At 44.1% G+C, this 17019-nt stretch overlaps 2 protein-coding genes across 2 annotated transcripts in view; one reads left to right on the forward strand and one right to left on the reverse strand.

The window, feature by feature from the left end:
* Positions 1-271: 271 nt before the first annotated feature.
* Positions 272-1528, forward strand: LOC107306525 (E3 ubiquitin-protein ligase Topors-like). The gene is made up of 2 exons (XM_015849766.2): positions 272-741; positions 863-1528. The coding sequence occupies exon 2, from the start codon at positions 944-946 to the stop codon at positions 1526-1528; it is 585 nt and encodes a 194-aa protein (XP_015705252.1). The 5' UTR covers positions 272-741; positions 863-943.
* A 7268-nt stretch (positions 1529-8796) lies between these two features.
* Positions 8797-17019, reverse strand: part of ATG10 (autophagy related 10) — a 55084-nt gene continuing 46861 nt past the window's right edge. Inside the window, exon 4 of the mRNA XM_032441297.1 lies at positions 8797-13339. Within this exon, the coding sequence (XP_032297188.1) occupies positions 13115-13339 (225 nt within the window). The 3' untranslated portion in view covers positions 8797-13114. The remainder of the gene's footprint in view (positions 13340-17019) is intronic.

Below are 17019 nucleotides of genomic sequence, written 5' to 3' on the forward strand. Positions count from 1 at the left end.
CGAGCAACAGGACAAGATGATAAAGCATCAAATTGTACGAGGAAAGGTTTGCGTTGGATGTTACAAAAAATGCATTTACTAAGAGGCTTATGAAGCATGGAAACAGGCTACACAGGCAAGTAGCTGAGTCCCCATCCATGAAGGAATTTAAAGCACATGTAGATGTGCTCCTTCAGGACATACTTCAGTAGTTGACTTGAAAGCATGAGATTAAAGATGGGAGTTCATGGACTTAGAGCACGTTTCCAACCCAGATGAGTCTATGATGTCTCCGAGCAACAGGCTGTGATTTAATCAAAGAAAATAAAAGTTCTATGTATTAGTGTCAATTGTAATGCATAAAAGGTGGACTGGAATGAAAAGGAAGGAACAGCCAATTAGGAACAGGAAAAGAAAATAGCATCTTGAAACTGGGGTGCTGTGTAGGCGGACAGCCCATGGTGATGACCCCCAGCAACAGGCTGTGACATCACCGGGTGACGGATTGTGACTGCTCAGCCCTCACTGCTCATAGTGGGGTGCGGGCAGAGCCTGGCTCAGTCTGGCTCGTTCCTGGACCCTGCTGAGCAGCTCTGCGAGGCTTGGAGGTTCTTCGAGCAAGGTTTTGGCTGTGCTGTGCTAGGTTGTGCCTGGGGCTGCTCGCAGCATCTCAGTGCCTGACCCACAGCATCGCTTCTGTTTCCCCGGCCCTGCCCAGTGCAGGCAGCTGGGACTCTACTGAGTGCACCCGCAGCAGCGGAGGTGAGTGGTGCGGGGACATGTGGGTCCCTCAGGGCAGTCCTGGGCTTGGCAGGGCTTCCTGCTGAGGACTTTCACACCCTGGGACAACAGCGAGTGACTGTGGCCTCTCTTCCTCTTGCAGTGAGACACCACCGCTGCAGCTCTGGTGAAGGAGAACAACTGGTCATCCTCAGTTCTCCCAGCCAGCTTCAGTGAGAGGAACATGTCTGCGGAAGAGGAGTGGACATGTTCCATCTGTCGTGATGTGCGACAGGACATGGCCCATGCAATTCCATGTAATCACACGTTCTGCCTGGGCTGCATCCATCGGTGGGCGACTGTGAGGGACAGCTGCCCGCTGTGCAGGACGGCCATGCGGACCATCCGGGTCTGCGTGCGGGGAGACAATCAGTTCGTGGACTGCATCGTGTCCCCGCCCGCAGTGCCGGTGCCCGTCGGCTTCATCACCAGCACCGGCCGCAGAGGTGCTGCGGCATCTGCTCCATTGCCAGCTGTGCAGAGGGATGTGGGAGCAGCGAGAGTGGGTGGCCTCCTGCCCGAGGAGTGGGCAGCACTCTTCAGGGAGAGACGTGACCTCCTCTTCCCAGTGCAGCCCTGGATACAGGACATCTTCTCCCAGATCCAGGAGCTGCCCTGGTGGCAGATCTGTGGGCTGGAGAGTGTGATCCTGGCTCTTCTGTGCCGAGTGGGGCTGAACAGGGATGCCCTGGTGTACCACGCACAGCCCACCCTGGGACCTATCACGGCAGCATTCATGGACGCGCTCATCGAAGTCATCGTGAGGTAGAGAAAAAAAGGCTGGAGGGACTTGATAGGTTTTATAATATTTTTTATGTTAGGCCATGGCAGCCATAGTGTGTGATTGTGGGCTGGTCCTTTTCATGTTAGTCGTGGGCATGGATAGGGTACGGTATGAGATGAAAGTAGCGATAGATCGCCGGAATGTGCGTAAGAATTCTTTTTACCAGTTGAGATACGGAGCCACTGAAGAGCGCCGGGAGAGGATGATTCGGTGGGTCTTTCCCTTGGAGATATTCAAGACCCGCACTGCCGCCACTACCTGTGCTACGTGGTTTTATGGGGAGCGATGCCTTTGGCAGGGAGCGGTTGGATCCCGAGATGGGCTCTAGACAGGTCATTCACCTACAATTCCCTGTGTCTGAGATTCTGTTGATTTCTGTTTTATCTTGAGGCTTGTCTATGTATTTTCCTGATCCAGGGTCTCCTATAGGTTTGCCTGCAGTTAGATTAGTTTTTCACCAATTCTTTTTACTCCTTTAGGGATCAAGACGACCTAATTAGCAACAACATTTGGGCAATCTTATGAGTATTATGGTATTTCAGGATTGAATCAGAAATTTAGTCTCATTGTTTATGTGTCATTTATTCAGGTGTAGTTGTAAATTTTCTTAGTAGCGTTAATTGGAGAGTAAAATAATTCTGATAATCAGCAATTTCTTGAGATGCATATTGTGACAAGAAGGATTGTATGGTGGTCTTACATAAAATTGAAAACAAAATTTCGTTCCTCCAATGGCTGTTAAATGATTTTGGAACTCAAAAAAATAGTGTGATTTAAAGGAAACTCTATGTCACTTCTGGATTAGATTCTTTAATTATCTATACAGACAGGATGGCACATAGTGAAGGGACTGGTATAGAGAAGGAAGAAATGTTCGTACTTTTGGACTTACAGATCAACACTTTTCTTCTCTCTCCCATTAAAAGCATGGGAACGTTTTAAATGGCTTTGGCCTAGCTGGAGGTTTTCAGTGAACTTTGGTATTTGCTGTAGTTGTAGCAGATGTTTTTGATGAATGGGAGGAAAGTACAGTGGCAATGAATGGAGTTTACCCTGCCTTCAGTGACTTAAGGTTATTTGTGTACTTCTTTTCCTTGCGATTTCGTGGCAGCTTCTGCGGGAAAGGGGGTCCTGGCTCATGCCTTCACCAATGAACCCAAGTTACAAAGCCCACAAATAATGTCTTAATAAATAGTTCAGCTTAAGCTGGCTCTGGCAATTGTAGGTCTAGCGGCCAGCCACACAGTGTCCAAGCTGATGCATTAGTTTCCCAAGAAGGGGCATTACTGGTTTGTGTTTGTATTTTAGAAATTTTATATTTTTTATAATGTTTATTTAAAATTTTTATAATTTTTTATAATTTTTTACTAAAATATATTTATTAATTTTTATATTTTTATAAATATTTTCTTAATTTTAAAATCAATTTAATTGTTAAATTTCTATTAAAACATACACATCGAAAGAAATATTGATGTATATGTTTTAATAATATTGCATTTTTGATCTACATTAACTATATTTAACTAAATTTTAACTAATTTAACTAATTAACTACTTTTTCAGTGTGGAACAAAGATGTTCTTTCTTCACTCGTGTTGGTCCGGCATTCTAAAGGCAATGTTAGAATAGAATGCCGGTGGCTGCCAGTATGGGTCTAGCTGTCCTGTCTCTGGATTGCTCGGGTACGTCAGAGGTCTTGTATGTCTTGCTGTACTCCAATGCTGCTTAGTAGAGCAGCTTCTTTAGAATCATCAGATTGTAGCCTGCTGTAGCGGGCTGTTTCCCAAAGAGAGTCTCTGCTGCATCGCATCTCTGTGGCCTCCTCGTGCTTCTGCTATCAACAGCCCTGCCTACTCAAAGGACGAAATGTTGTCAAGTCCTCTTGCCTGTATACCTGAGCCTGAGCTACAATCAGGGGACTTTTGTAGAAGGTGGTTGTCAGCCGGGCTTGCAAAGACGACGGAGGGCTCAACTCGCGCTGCACTGTTGACAGTTGAGGCTAAGCTCAGGCTTCTTCTTCATCAGTTCCTAACCAGGTTGCGCATGTTTTCTCACTATCTTGAGAGTTTGTATAGGGGCTGAGCATCTTCTTCTCTCCCAGGTGGTCCTCAGGGTAGGGAAGGAAAGGACGTGTAGTCTCACACCACTGCTCCCTTGTGCATATTAGTCAGACACTCTGGCTACCGCACTGTGGTGTTGTTGTGCGATGAAGAAACATTGGAGCAATTTCCGGACTGCTTGCTGAGTATTGGTTGTCTCTCGCATGTCCAGAGTGTCGTCTGAAGGACAAAGTGGGCGTCTCTATTTCTAAGTAGAACAGCAGGGCCTGTTGAGCCGATCTTGCAGCTCCCCCAATCCTGCGGTGGCCGTGCTCATACTGTCTGGTCGTGCCAGTGCTGGAGGAGGTTGAGTCGGTTGGGACGCTCGGAATTCCTGCGGCAAGATAATCTCCGGGCAGGGACGTCCTCATTTCCTATGAGGAAATGGTTCAGGCCGTTTTTATCCTCCACACAGCAACAGCGCAGGTAGCGGCAAAGATGTATCCATCGCTGAAGGACAATGCTCAAATTGCCAGCTTGCATGAGGGATGCAGGTCGGAGGGTGCATGAGGCACTGGTCCTCAGTTGGTTAGGGAGAAAAAGTTCTGGCCCGCCAAGGATGTGGGCGCCATTGCACGTATTGAGTTTGTTGAAGTGTTCCCTGGTTCACGGGTGGCTATGTTGCTGGAAAAAACTTTTTCGTCAGCCACCGCACAACTCGTGGCCAGATTGTCGCTGGGAGGTAAAGCAGCCTCTGTTGCTCTGGTGCTCAGAAAATGTCTGTATTTTCTTGATGGACACCCAAACACTCTCAACAAGAAGGGTGTTTTGTGGAGTGTCTGTTAAGATGGAATCCTGCAGGAGCGCTGGAAACGCCACATTTCTACTGCATTGCGCATGCCTCATGCATGTAGATTTTCCAGGCCATTTGTGTCGCACCCGGAACATCGGGCAGTCTTTCTCCGGGGTCTAGGTTAGGGCGTCTCTTGCAGAAGTCCACGTTAGCATGCTGGGGTGCTGACTTTCCAGCTTTCCTTGGAGGTTGTGGGAGGGGAAGCACCGCATACCATCTCCTGCTCCTTGCCCGCACCGTTTGCATTCCCGATCTACGGAATGCCAGGGAGTACTCCTTGCTGGCAGCTCCTGTGGGCACCCAAGATCGAGTGGAGGAAAACGTGCCAGGGGGGCCGACAGGGCAGCAAGCAGGCGAAGGATGAGTTCATTTCTCAGGGACACCAGCCTTTATAGCACTGGCCCACCCCGTGGGGAGTCTAGGCACGGAAGAAGTATCTGAAAGATACTGGCATAAGTTGATGAGAGGCGACCAAATAGGAAGGAGTACCTGCTCCAGTTATCTCGATGAATTTGGTCTGGCCAGAGCGCCATCAAGCAGGAGAAGATTACTCCCCCTTTCTTTGCGCTTTCTCATCTTGCTCCTGTTCTTGATGGGCTCTCCTCATTCACTGATGTCTTCACTTCTTTCTGGAACCTTGTTATAGATCTTCCACGATGACCAGAGCAGAAAAGGAGAAGAATGCAAAGACACTTGCAGGACCTTTCCAGTTAAGGCAACACAGAGAGAGCAAGGCTTGAATATCCACCCTAGCCTTCTCAGTGCTCTATTCTAATTGTGGATGGGAGGCGGAAGCTTTTTCATCCGCTTTTTGCAGAAAACACTTGACGGATGCGTTTCAAAAGAAGGGCTGCAAACTTTCCCGTAAGGCAAACAAAGAGACAAGGCTCGAATGCCTATCCAGCTCTGCCCAGGTTGTCTACGTGCTGCCCTGCGAGTGTCATCTGCTCTTGAAAAACGACTCACGCTCACGCATGCGTTCAAGCGTTTCCGCACCCAATCCCCACACGGAAAGCACTCTCTCCGCCCAAAGGCGAAAGAGAAAACGCCAAAGCCATGATTGGAGGATGAGAAGAGGAGAGGTCAGTGAGAGGGGCTGGGGCTGGGAGCTCTGCGACGGCTGGGGAGCAGGTCCAGGAGCCAACCACAGCCCCTTGTGACTCAGGTGGCGGGGGGGGGGAGGGGGGAGCCGCGGGGCTGAGGCCAGGCCCGCTGCTTGGGCTGGCTAGAGAGCTGTCACAGGCTACGCCCTGAGCGGCTCCCGCTGCCGCACTGCAGGCTCCCAAACCGCCTCGCGGCCGCAGGTCGCCAGGCGCGGCCCCGCAAGCCTTACCCCTGCTTGCTGCATCACGATGGCCAGGCCAAAGTGGGGCAGCGATGCCCGCTCTGGCCTCGATGCCAAGCCCCGATTGTTGAGGCCGCTCTGTGCGTCACAGCACGCCCCTCCCACCTTCGCCCACCCTTGGCCCCTCAGATGCTCTGGTTCCATGGCCACTTGTTCTGGGCCGTGCCGGACTGGGTTTCCTTGTTTCCCTCGGAGGTCTTTACTGCGGAAAGCGGTTGCTTTCATATATTGTATACTTAAGGGCGATTAAAGAAATTAAAGACGTCTTGTTCTTAACGGGGGATTTTTTTGGGTTGCATTTGCTTCAAATTTCTTCAGTTTTTTGTTGATGCAATTTCTTTTTATTATTTATCTGCAGATGTAGCTTTTCTAAGCTGCTTCAGGTCCACTTTAATCTCACGTCTTTGTCCTCTTGACTTCTTGATCGAGAGGGGGATTCTGAGATGAGTTGGGATGTTTTCTGCCTGTATGCAGTGCAGTAAAATAAAGTGGACCTGTCCATCTTGAGCCTTGTCTATGGTTTTTCTGAGTTTCCCAGGATCTCCTTAAGGTTTGCCTGCAGTTAGATTAGTTGTCATTCACCAATTCTGTTTACTCCTTTAGGGATCACAACAGACAAAAGGCAACATTAAATGGGCAACTTCTAAATGAGTTTTAGTGGATATTCAGGATTGGAATCAGAACTTGCAGTCTCTTGTCTATTGTGAATCTTTATTCAATGTAGTTTTTTATAAATTTTCTTTAATTGCGTTTAATTGCACAGTAAAATATTCTGATCTTAAATCAGCAAGGTGCCTGAGACCGGGGAATGGCGAGATTCACTTCAGTCAGGAAGAGGTGCGGCCGTGGAGTGCTACAAGGGAAACATTCGGTCCTAATCAACGGGACGTGATGGGGTGATCCGCGGGGGCTGAGAGAGCTTGGGATGAGGTCGTTAGGACTGGACGCTCTCTGTCAAGACCATCAGGTCTTGGAGACTTGGGGGGTGCCTAGAAGATGCGGGCATGGGCCAATGTCACTCAGTCTTCAAAAGGGCAAAGAAGGGAAAACCCGGGTAACTATAGGACAGTCAAGCCTCATCTCTGTCCCAGGGAAGGTGTGGAACTGCTTGTTGCTGGACTGCATCATCCAGGACACTGGGGGATAAGAGGTTATCAGGAAAGTACTCAGCATGGGTTACCAGGGGAGTCGTGCAATCGACAGCCTGGGTGGCTTTTAGTGAAGATGTCACTAGCTGGTGTTTGGAAGGGAAGAGGGCGGTAGATGTAGTACCTTGATTTCAGTAAGGTTTTTGATACTGTCGCCGCCTGACATCTTATAACAAAGCTGAGGAAGTATGGGATAGATGAGGTGGACGTGAATTGGGTTGAGAGAATTGGCGGGCTGGCAGAGACAGATGTGCCAGCGAGAGATGAGTACCCAGTTAGCTGTGCGGACGTCTGGCTGGAGGCCTTGTAATAGCGGTGTCCCAGGGGTCATGTACTGGGGTTCGGTTCTTTCGTTCAATCTTCATCGACGACCTGATTGAGGGGATACGTGACACCCTCAGCAAGATTTAGCTATGACACGAAGTTTGGGAGGACTGGCTGACTCGCCTGAAGGCATGTGCTTGCATTCGTGAGACTGGACAGGCTGGAGAGTGGGCGTAGAAACGGATGAAGGTTTCACAAAGCCAATGTCTATAGAAGTTCTATGCACCAAGGGAGGATAACTTGTGTGCACCAATACAGACTGGGGAAGACCTCTGCAGAGAGGGACCTGAGTGTCTGTGGGGACAGGTTGGCCATGAAGCAGCAGTGTGCCTCATGGCCAAAAAAAGGCCAGTTGCATTCTGGGGAGCATTAAAAAAAGAGCATGGCCAGAGATCAAGGAGGGTTGAATCATCCCTCTACTCTGCACCTTGGTTAGGGACCATCATCTGGATTACTAGTATCAGTTCCTGGGACGTCCCATTACAAAAAAGAAAGGGATCGTCTTTTGAAGGAGTCCAGTGTGAGGGACCAGAAAGATGTTGAAAAGGCCTGGAGCCCCTCCCTTTGAAAGAAAGGCTTTGAGTGGATGGGTCTGATTAGCTTGAAGAAAGAAAACTTGACGAGGAGACTGATCCAAAGGTCGTAATAAAGCTCTAGGTATGGGGAAGCAAAGTGTTGAAGCGAGGCTCTTTTCAGCAGTATGTGTGGAACAGGACCTTTTCTCTTTCTTTTTCTTCTTGTCTCCATTTTTCTACTACTACCCTTCCCATTTTCCCTTTCCTTCCTTTTCTCCCTCTTTCCCTTTCCTTCCCTTCCACCCCCACCTCCCCTCACGTGCAGGAACTGGAACAACGCGGTGCTGTGGGTGTTTTTATCTTTATTTGTTAAGCCGTGTGTAAGCCCCACTTTAGAGGCGCCGAAGCGCGGTGGCGCCGCCTCTCTTGCAGGGCAGACGGAGCGCGCCAATGGGCGTGCCGGACTCCTCTGGTGGGCGACGGGGAATCCCCAGACCGACGCGATCCTGCCCCGGCCGCGAGCAGGAGGAGACCGCGGCTGCGGCCCTGACTCAGAGGACCGGGCTGCTCGGAACCGGTCGCCAGGACCTCTGCCGACGGGCCCGTGGACCGTAGCCGGGGAGTCCTCGCGTCCGGGACCGCGGAGTGCCGGAGGGAGGTATGGTGGGGGGCAAGGGTCCCCTGAGGGAACTAGTGGAGGGACCAAGCGGGGATGGGGGGGCCATCTCGTGTCCATGAGGCAGCCTGGGCTCTTGGTGCCGTTTCTCGTGCTCTGTCCTGCGGCAGCGGCTGGCATCTTCGAGGCCAGCAGCGACTCGCGGGCCTCCTGGCCGCACGGCNGTCTCTTCTGGCCAATGTACCTGTAGAAGGTTTTCTTATTGTTTATATTGTATACAATACATCTTTAGTACCAACACAGGTGAAATGTAGACTTGATGCAACAAACATGACATCTACCTGCAAGAGAGGCCAAAAGTGCCTGAGAAACAACCAACAAAGGTTTATTTCAAGAGAAAGGCACTAAAGGACAGGAAAAAAAAAAACTCCTAAATATTGGTTCTGCCTCTGCCATTCACTAGCTGCGGGCTTGAATCAATTGGTTCAATTGCGCCAGCCACTACAGCCTTCCTGTTGGAAGCTCACATCACTATGGTTTAGATTGTCTTGGCTATAATAAACTTTACTGAGAAAGGCGTGTTGAAATGAGCTGGGGTTGACTTACTCATGTCATCGTAAGCTAGTTAGGAATAGTTTAAAAGCAGATGGGCTTTTTAATTTGTTTTTGTTTATTTATTTTTTATGGCCAAAACCATGATACGATTCATTCTTACAGGACAAGGTCTTAAGAAGAACTATTTTTCTGAGAAAGAACAGAGTTGTTGCATGCTTCTGACTTCAGAGAGTACGCCTGATTTCTGGAAAGCGCATCCATCAGGCTTAGCATTGTTATGAATACAGAAAGTCACGCCTTTGGGGTTGGAGGAAGTTACATTATCTCACAAGCTGTCTCTCTCTCAATACTCATTAACATGGCTTTTATTGTCAGGGACCTATCTATTTCAGAGAACTAGACATATTTTGAACATGTCAATTTGAAAATCCCCTCTCTTCGCTCTTTTCTAGGTGAGTGAGGCTGTAGTCTTTACTGACTCCCATTAGTCCTGCTCTTTTTTGGTGCTTTGCCACTATTAACGATTCCTCTGCCTTTGTAGGAAAAAGAAGAAGCAAACTGAGACAAGTCATTCTTTTCTTGCAGGGTGTTTCCTGACTCATGCCTGTGTTCACCTGTGAATTTGTTACTGCTACCTCACTGTCAGTGCAAGAGTTGCTTAAATGTAAGGCTTTAGATGAAGAAGGTTCAGGAAAAGAACAAAGTTCCTTGACATCTTAAAGATGAAGAAAAGGGGAAAATACTCTGCTGATTAAAGAAAGCTTACTGGACCTAGCCCAGCCCATCTGGCTGATGCCAGCACTGAAGGGAAAGGCTAATTGCCTAGACCATCTGTCTCTAAGAGGGCTAATTGCTGACATCAGATCTCAGCAAGGGTTCATGCATTTCTTCAGCTACCTCTTTGGTAATCTCAGACGCCGGAGAAAGAATGGCCCCCGTTCTTGAAAGGTACGGCATAGATAAAACTGATTTTGGAGAACAAGCACGTAGTTCTCTGACACTGTGAGGTGAGGAAGACCACTGCCCTGAGCTCCTGACAGAGACTAGGACTTTCTTAGATGTATGTGTATGTATCCTAAAATCATCTTCTCATCTCCCACAATGTTTTCAATCATTCCTCCAGGCAATCATCACGTTTCATCATTTTCAGTTGAAGTATGTCCTTGCACAGAACAAGATTATCCCTGCAAACCTGTTCCCAGAGACTACCAAAAAGTTCCGATGCTTTTCAGAACATTTTAGTTCTGCAATTGTACTCGTACCTTGTACTACCTTACATATTTAACTTTCTCTGAACAATGGAAAAAAAGGGGGCGAGGTGGGGGTGACCTAAAGATGAATACCAGAAAATAAGTCATAAGATGCAATTTTAAAAGCAACAAGGATAATGATACAATGTAGCTTTGCATCTTTTGCCTTTCTCCAGGAAGAAGTGACCTGCAATTTTTTTAATCCCTTCTTTTTTTTAGCACTCCTTGCTAGCAGAAAGGAGTGAAAACCAGACGTCTTCACTTACACAAGCTCCTGAAGATGCAAACCCTGCCAAGGAGGATAGGAAAAAAAACTCCTCAGGAATATTTTCTGAAGTCTTTTTCCTAAGAGTTTCTCCTGAAGTCAGTGAAAATTCACATATGATGGAAGAAAAAAAGGATTTAATTGTTCTAGAAAAGTTCTCAGAGTCTATTTGGAATACTGCACATTTGGACAGGCCAGCACCAGCTGCTATTGTAGCACACAAAGTGAGGAAGTGAATACTGCAAAACAAGCAAAACTACTTAGTCAGGTTGAGCAGAAAAATTATTATTTCCTAGGCAAGCCTCGAGTTGTAATGGCCACTTAACATACCGCCAGAGAGGAAGCAGAGTGTTAAATCCAGCCTCCCTGCTCTTCTGCTGGGGAAGACAAGACAGGGCAGGGCTGTGAAAACACTGAAAGGATTATAACTCACCTTCACCTCTTGCAACATGCTCTAATTAGCATGAGGATCAGTATGGACAGGATTCAAGGGAAACCATGAGTAGCTCACAAGAGACCTGTGAAGAACCCATTCTGCTAGTTAATCTGCAAACAATAGCAGGAATTTAGAGTGGGAAATCGATGCAGGTCTCAGAAGATTCTTCCCTGTCAATTTCAGACAAAGAATGCTGTGAGTATTTCTAGCTGTCCAAGAAACACGGTGAGGAGCCTATCCCAGAAAGACTGTGACCCTTGTAAGGAAACAAATATTAGAGTTTCCCACATAATAGACTCAGGGCAAGACAAAAGATACCTTTCTCAGATAGCTCAGGTGGCTGTCACTGCACGTTTCTTGAAACTCCGCTCTGGGGCCTTCAGATAGCACGGACACAGGCAGGTAAATTATTTGAAGTTATGACTGAATGCTTTGTGTTCAAAACTAAACTATCCAGAACTAAAACCAGAGAATATTATCTGAAAATAGTCTTGGAGAAGCACTTAATACCAGTATTTAGTAACCTTCTCTCTTGATGAGTTAGAGAATATTATGTGCTAGAAGAAAATGATAAATATGAAAGACAGGCTAGGTGACCTTACGAATTATCTGAAAAGATCATTGTTTTCCATTGTGAAAGGTTCCCAAGAAGCATTTTAAACCATAATCTTACTTGCAAGAACAATAACAGATTTGTACTGCAAGGGGAGCTGTTGGCACATAATACTACGACTGTGCATTAGATCATCCACTAGCTTCTGTAATATCCACTTCCAGATATAAGGAGTCATGTTTCAACACCTCCGATTCCCTGATGCTGACAAGCTAAACAACTTGTTTTGTCTCTGGGAGCTCTTCTCTGGTGATTAACTGCTTATGGTGAATACTAATTATATGAAAGTACAGTACAGTCGAAATAGTGTCCTATTTCTTCTACCTGCAGCATCTCCATCCTCTTCTGTAGAAACTGTGTGCTATTAATTCAGCTAAAACCAAGATGATGACATTTTTCAGGACCACAAATAGGTTAATCTGTCTCTTTCAAGCAAAACTTCCCTCATCCTTCTGTCTCCACAATACGTTTAAAAGCAAAACACTGCACATTTATAAACACTTGCAATAGAATAGAAATTTGCAGCAGGAGGTGTGCAAATGACTTCTGGTGGTAGAAGGCAGAGCAATGTCCCCTATTCCCTATGTCTCAGTTTGAAAATTTGCCCCAAATTATCCATTCGTGAAACTGCACCTCCAACTAAAATCTTTTCACCAGGGAACCTATGAGAATTTGTTCTTCAATTTTAAATCTAAAGTGCCTTTTAAAATGCTAACACTGCAAAATTAGAAACCATTAAACAATATAAGGCAGAGAGTGATTAAATCTACCAAACACATTCAAAGCAGCTTAAGCTACTTTTTAATTAAAAAGAAAAAGATATCTCTGGCAACATTCAGACATCTTTATCTAGATAAAGTTAGGAGATTATTCAAAACACAAAAGATGCTGATGCTACCATGCAGGAGACTGAACAAAATGACTTGAAGATTTCAGTCCCTCAGCCCTTGGTACACAGTCACTGGGTACAGAGGAAGAAAGCACAGCCAGTGCTGCAGTATGATCACTCTATGCTTGCTGATTAAATAAGTGACACTAACGTTGGCCTTGGAGGGAGGCTCTGTGTTCCTCCTTCCTTCCTGACAGGATGGTGACTGAAATCACAGTGGCTGAAGCAATTCAGTAACGCATAACAAGATGTACATTTTAGGAGGAAAAAATATCTGTTAGTTTCAAAAAACAGTTTTCATAGAGAGAAAAAGGCAATACTTTATCACTACTATTTTTTAATTTTTTTTTTAAATGAGCAAAGTTAAATGGAAAACAACAGACATATTTAAAGGTATACTTAGACCCCAGCCTTGGGACTCAAATTCAGGCTTCAGAGACACAGACACAGTTCTGCTGAAGCACTGTAATTATGTCCACTTATTTCATAGCCAAATTCAGACCTGCAGCTTTAAGGTTTTTGTATTCATTTAAAGAACAGAGCAAGAAAAATGACCAGTAGTTTTAGTCAACCACAGGCAAGATGCCAGGAGCCAAAGTTCAGCCTCCTTCAGGCTGAGATGATATCATCTATTCCAAGGTCCTGAAGCTCTCTGTCTGGAGTATTACAAAATTTACTGGTGAACAGCCTCATCTCTTACTTTCTTATTACACATGATCATTACTCTGTTTCTCTGCTTAATATAAAATTTGAGTTTTTAACATCTATAGCATCTGACATTTTTTCTACATTACTGTCTAACAGAAAATGGGTCTTACCTAAAAAGCAAGCCCTAAAATAAAGCACAGGTACTTGGTAGCTGCTGGAATACAAGACATGATATTCATAGCGAATTACTTCTTCTGTTGCACAGACTCCAGCTACTTGAGAATCATCCGAAGATTCCTAAAGCAATAAACACAAACACAGAATTATATCAAGTTTTGTATTTCTATCAAGAGGAAATTGATTACAACTGTTGTAATTAATAAACATACAGAACAGAAAAAAACAGCAATCACCCCTTTCACAGCACTAGAATTTTAATGTGAGCAAGAAAATCACAGAAGTCCAAACTCTGCAAAGACGTGTTACACTCAGCTCTTACAAACTGTGAACTCTGTATAAGCACTTGCAGAATTGAGGCCTTTCTATACGCAGGCTGCTTATGTGGGCAAAAGAAAAAGGCAAATGCGTTCTTAAATCTTTATGGCAGAATACCTGCACAATAAGGTAACCACATCTGCACCTCTTCTGATTGCCATTATTATAAACCATTTTAAAAGTCTATTCTTGAACAATCTGGTTTTGCCTGCCAAAGGACAAATCAACAGTATCCACCAATAAATAAATAAATAAATAAAAATCTTTGTTCTTCTCTCTTTAAAGGCTTTTTGCAGAAGTCTGGTTTTAATAATAACACTTCCAAAAGTGGAGGCCACTTTTCTCCTGTTACTGTATATTTTGTGTGCAAAGTAATTTATATATGTTGCAGGCCTGAAATAAATCTGAAGAGATGGAACTTATTGCATTAAAATATTTCCCATCTGGAACAAAAATCTCTTTTGCATTAACTTTCTTAATTTCAAAATAATATTTAAATTGTGCTGAACACCCAGCTATTTTGACTTTTCTAAAAACTGCCAATTCTTCACAACTCTGAAACTGGAGACATTACATTACTAATGCTATTAAGCTTAAATGTTAGAACAGACTTTCCAAGAAGGCACTATGGGTGTGGACTTGTTTGGTTTACAAACCCCCCCAATTTTCATGCATGAACTAAGCAATGATAATGCCCCACAGGTTGGGCGTTTACTCTGCAAGTTTATTATTGCCAACAATTAATATTGGTTTGCTGTCTCTGTCCAAGCACAACGAAACAGACTGAATGGAAAAGAGGAACCAGCTTTGAATTCCATATTGGTTCAACACACAAGAAAACAAAAGAATTTTGCATTTTTATTTCACATTGGCAGCTAAGCCATGAATCAGTGTACAAGGTGGTATAGTATCAGATAAGCTAAAGCAGTAATGGCATGCAAAACACTTTTTTTTTACTTTTTTTTTTTTTTTTTTTTGGTAGTCCACATAAAAGATATTTCCCCCACATTTAGTATATTAGACAACCAGCTGCAGCTGAATGAAGCATGTGGATCATGAATGAAGAGCCCAGACCATGGGAAGCTACAGACCAAGGTACTGTAGTACTGTAAATACAGTTTTGGACACAAAATGACAAAATCACAGATGGTCACAGAATAGAAGGTTTCTGGGAAGTTCTGCACAGCTGCAGCTCAGGAAACAGGTATATAAAGCACTGAAAGGAAACATTAAAGCAAATCCTCTCTGTGTTAACCTACTTATAAAAAACTGTATGAAGGGATACTAAAGACAACGTGCCAGAAGGGACAATGATGATTGCTTTATCTGACTTTGTAGGACCGGTGAAGTCAGTTATGCCATGCCTGGCTCCTATAAAACCATTTAAAGGACTAAGAAAGACAACTTTTCCTCTTCCCGTTTTCAGAACATCTGATCAGATATCAAATACAGCAGAACACCATTAAAATACATATATCTTGAGGAAAAGACAGACTCTCTACAGTAAACAATTTTATTTAAATCCATTTTTAGTTCTTTGGTGTAAATAATAAAACAAAGAAAACCAGCTGCACGTGGTAATGGAAATCAAAAAACAACTTGGCTTCTGAGTTCATACAAGGAGGAAAGAGAAAGAATCCCACAATTAGAACAGAACATAGATTGAAATCTGCAAAACGCTTTAGGATCATCCTTTTGGAATCAAAACAGTGCTGATTTACAGACATCAATTCTGCATCATCTTATGCTTAGTCACTAGCTTACCTTACTAGAAATGGCAGGACTACCTGGACATGTATTAAATGCTGTTGTTCTACCGAAAAAGCTCACTGTATACACACTTCTCTCTCTTGCTTTATGTATGTAATGTTCAATAAGTCTACACACTCAGACTGAATGATAAAGGAGTCATACCCTTTACTACCTGCAAATACCTAAGAAAAAATAACTTAAACTCAGAAATTAAATACTCAAAAGCTGCATACCCTTAGGGAAAACATGTTTTGTAAATAACCTACTTACTATCTCAGTAAGTCATAAATTAAGCTAAGAATAACTTTGTCATCAAGAATTCAGATTGCTGGGTTGGCAAGGATTTCAACTGGTAAGCAACTTCTATCTTCATTTTTGGGATGTAGAAAAGGAAAGCAAAGGAGTCTGTCATTCCTTCTAATTTTACTGTTCCTTGAGATGGCCAGAAAGAAAACTCTCTTGAGAATTCCTGCCATTACCAGGACATTAGGCAGTGGACCACTTACCAAAACATCCTATTACTTCCAGAGAAAGCTGATTTTCTGCAGAAGTAGCCTTCCCAGAAGATGTACGTAGTCTGATGGCAGGAGAGGCAGCAGACAAGGGAAGAAGGCTGTATAAACAGCTTTGCTCTAAACAAATTACCGCACTGGAGAGCAGAATGTTTGTGCACACATTCATTTTGCATTATCCCAGAGTTCTCTGACTGATGGTTTAAGCACTGTCTGAAATCAAGTACTCTGCTCTATGCAGAGCTGTAAGAAGCTTTGAAAATGACATTCTTCTGCTCTGTTACAAGGCGGACCTGGGTCTACTGCAAAGTTTCTATGATTATTCAAAACAGTTTCTGATAATCAGATCTCTTTTCGTGCCATTTCTAGTGACAAGCGGGTGCATTGTATTTGAGATCTGCACAGAAAGACAGATAACTGAATCCTTCTTAGGGCTATTTCTAATCTCCTTTTCTTTTGGTAAAAGGCAGTGGCAAGACTTCTTACATAAAAAATGCAGCACTGATGTGTAATCCTGTCCTTTACAGCCTCTGTAAGTACAATGCATAGGATTTATCCAAGGAAAGTACATCTTGGATTCTAAACATTCTGATGATATCTCTCTCACTGATGAGATGAACTTTGCTGATGAGAGGAATAAAATGAGTACAGTCGCTTTAGGTGATCTCTGGAACACCTGAAAGTTATGTATGGCTGAATAAGGCCACAGAAGCTCAGAGAGTGTTATATCAGCCCAGAAGAAGAAATCCATTTTTTCCTCTTTAACAAATTACTGGCAAAGCTATAAACTTAAAATGTAGGTGTAACTCATAAAATAAATAAATAAGTACAAAATCACAGAATTTTCACTTGATAGCCTGTTTAAATTTTTCTTCAAGTAACTGTTCTACATTCCTTTCAATGTGTACAGTTGTTCTAACTCTTTCAGCTAATACGAAATTTTGGTTATTCTAACAGACAACACTGAAACCAATTTTTAACATTGGGAGACTGCATTTAACTTTTACAAAATGTTCATATGTGTACACGGATAAGAAAACAAATTCATAATTTTGCTTTGATCTTGTCAAGACAAACACACCCGTGTAAAGAAAAAAGGTTATTATTGTGTTAACAGAAAAGGTTATTTCGACTGTCTTGCGATGCTTAAAGATGAGATGAAATAACCAAAATAATTTGATTTATCTCTTTTTTTCCCCCTTTTTCTTTATTTTTGTT

Source organism: Coturnix japonica, chromosome Z, assembly GCF_001577835.2.
Source record: "Coturnix japonica isolate 7356 chromosome Z, Coturnix japonica 2.1, whole genome shotgun sequence".
Classification (NCBI taxonomy): domain Eukaryota; kingdom Metazoa; phylum Chordata; class Aves; order Galliformes; family Phasianidae; genus Coturnix; species Coturnix japonica.

Coding starts and splice junctions, on each gene's coding strand:
- LOC107306525 (XM_015849766.2), top strand. CDS start 944: ATGTCTGCGGAAGAGGAGTGGACATGTTCCATCTGTCGTGATGTGCGA.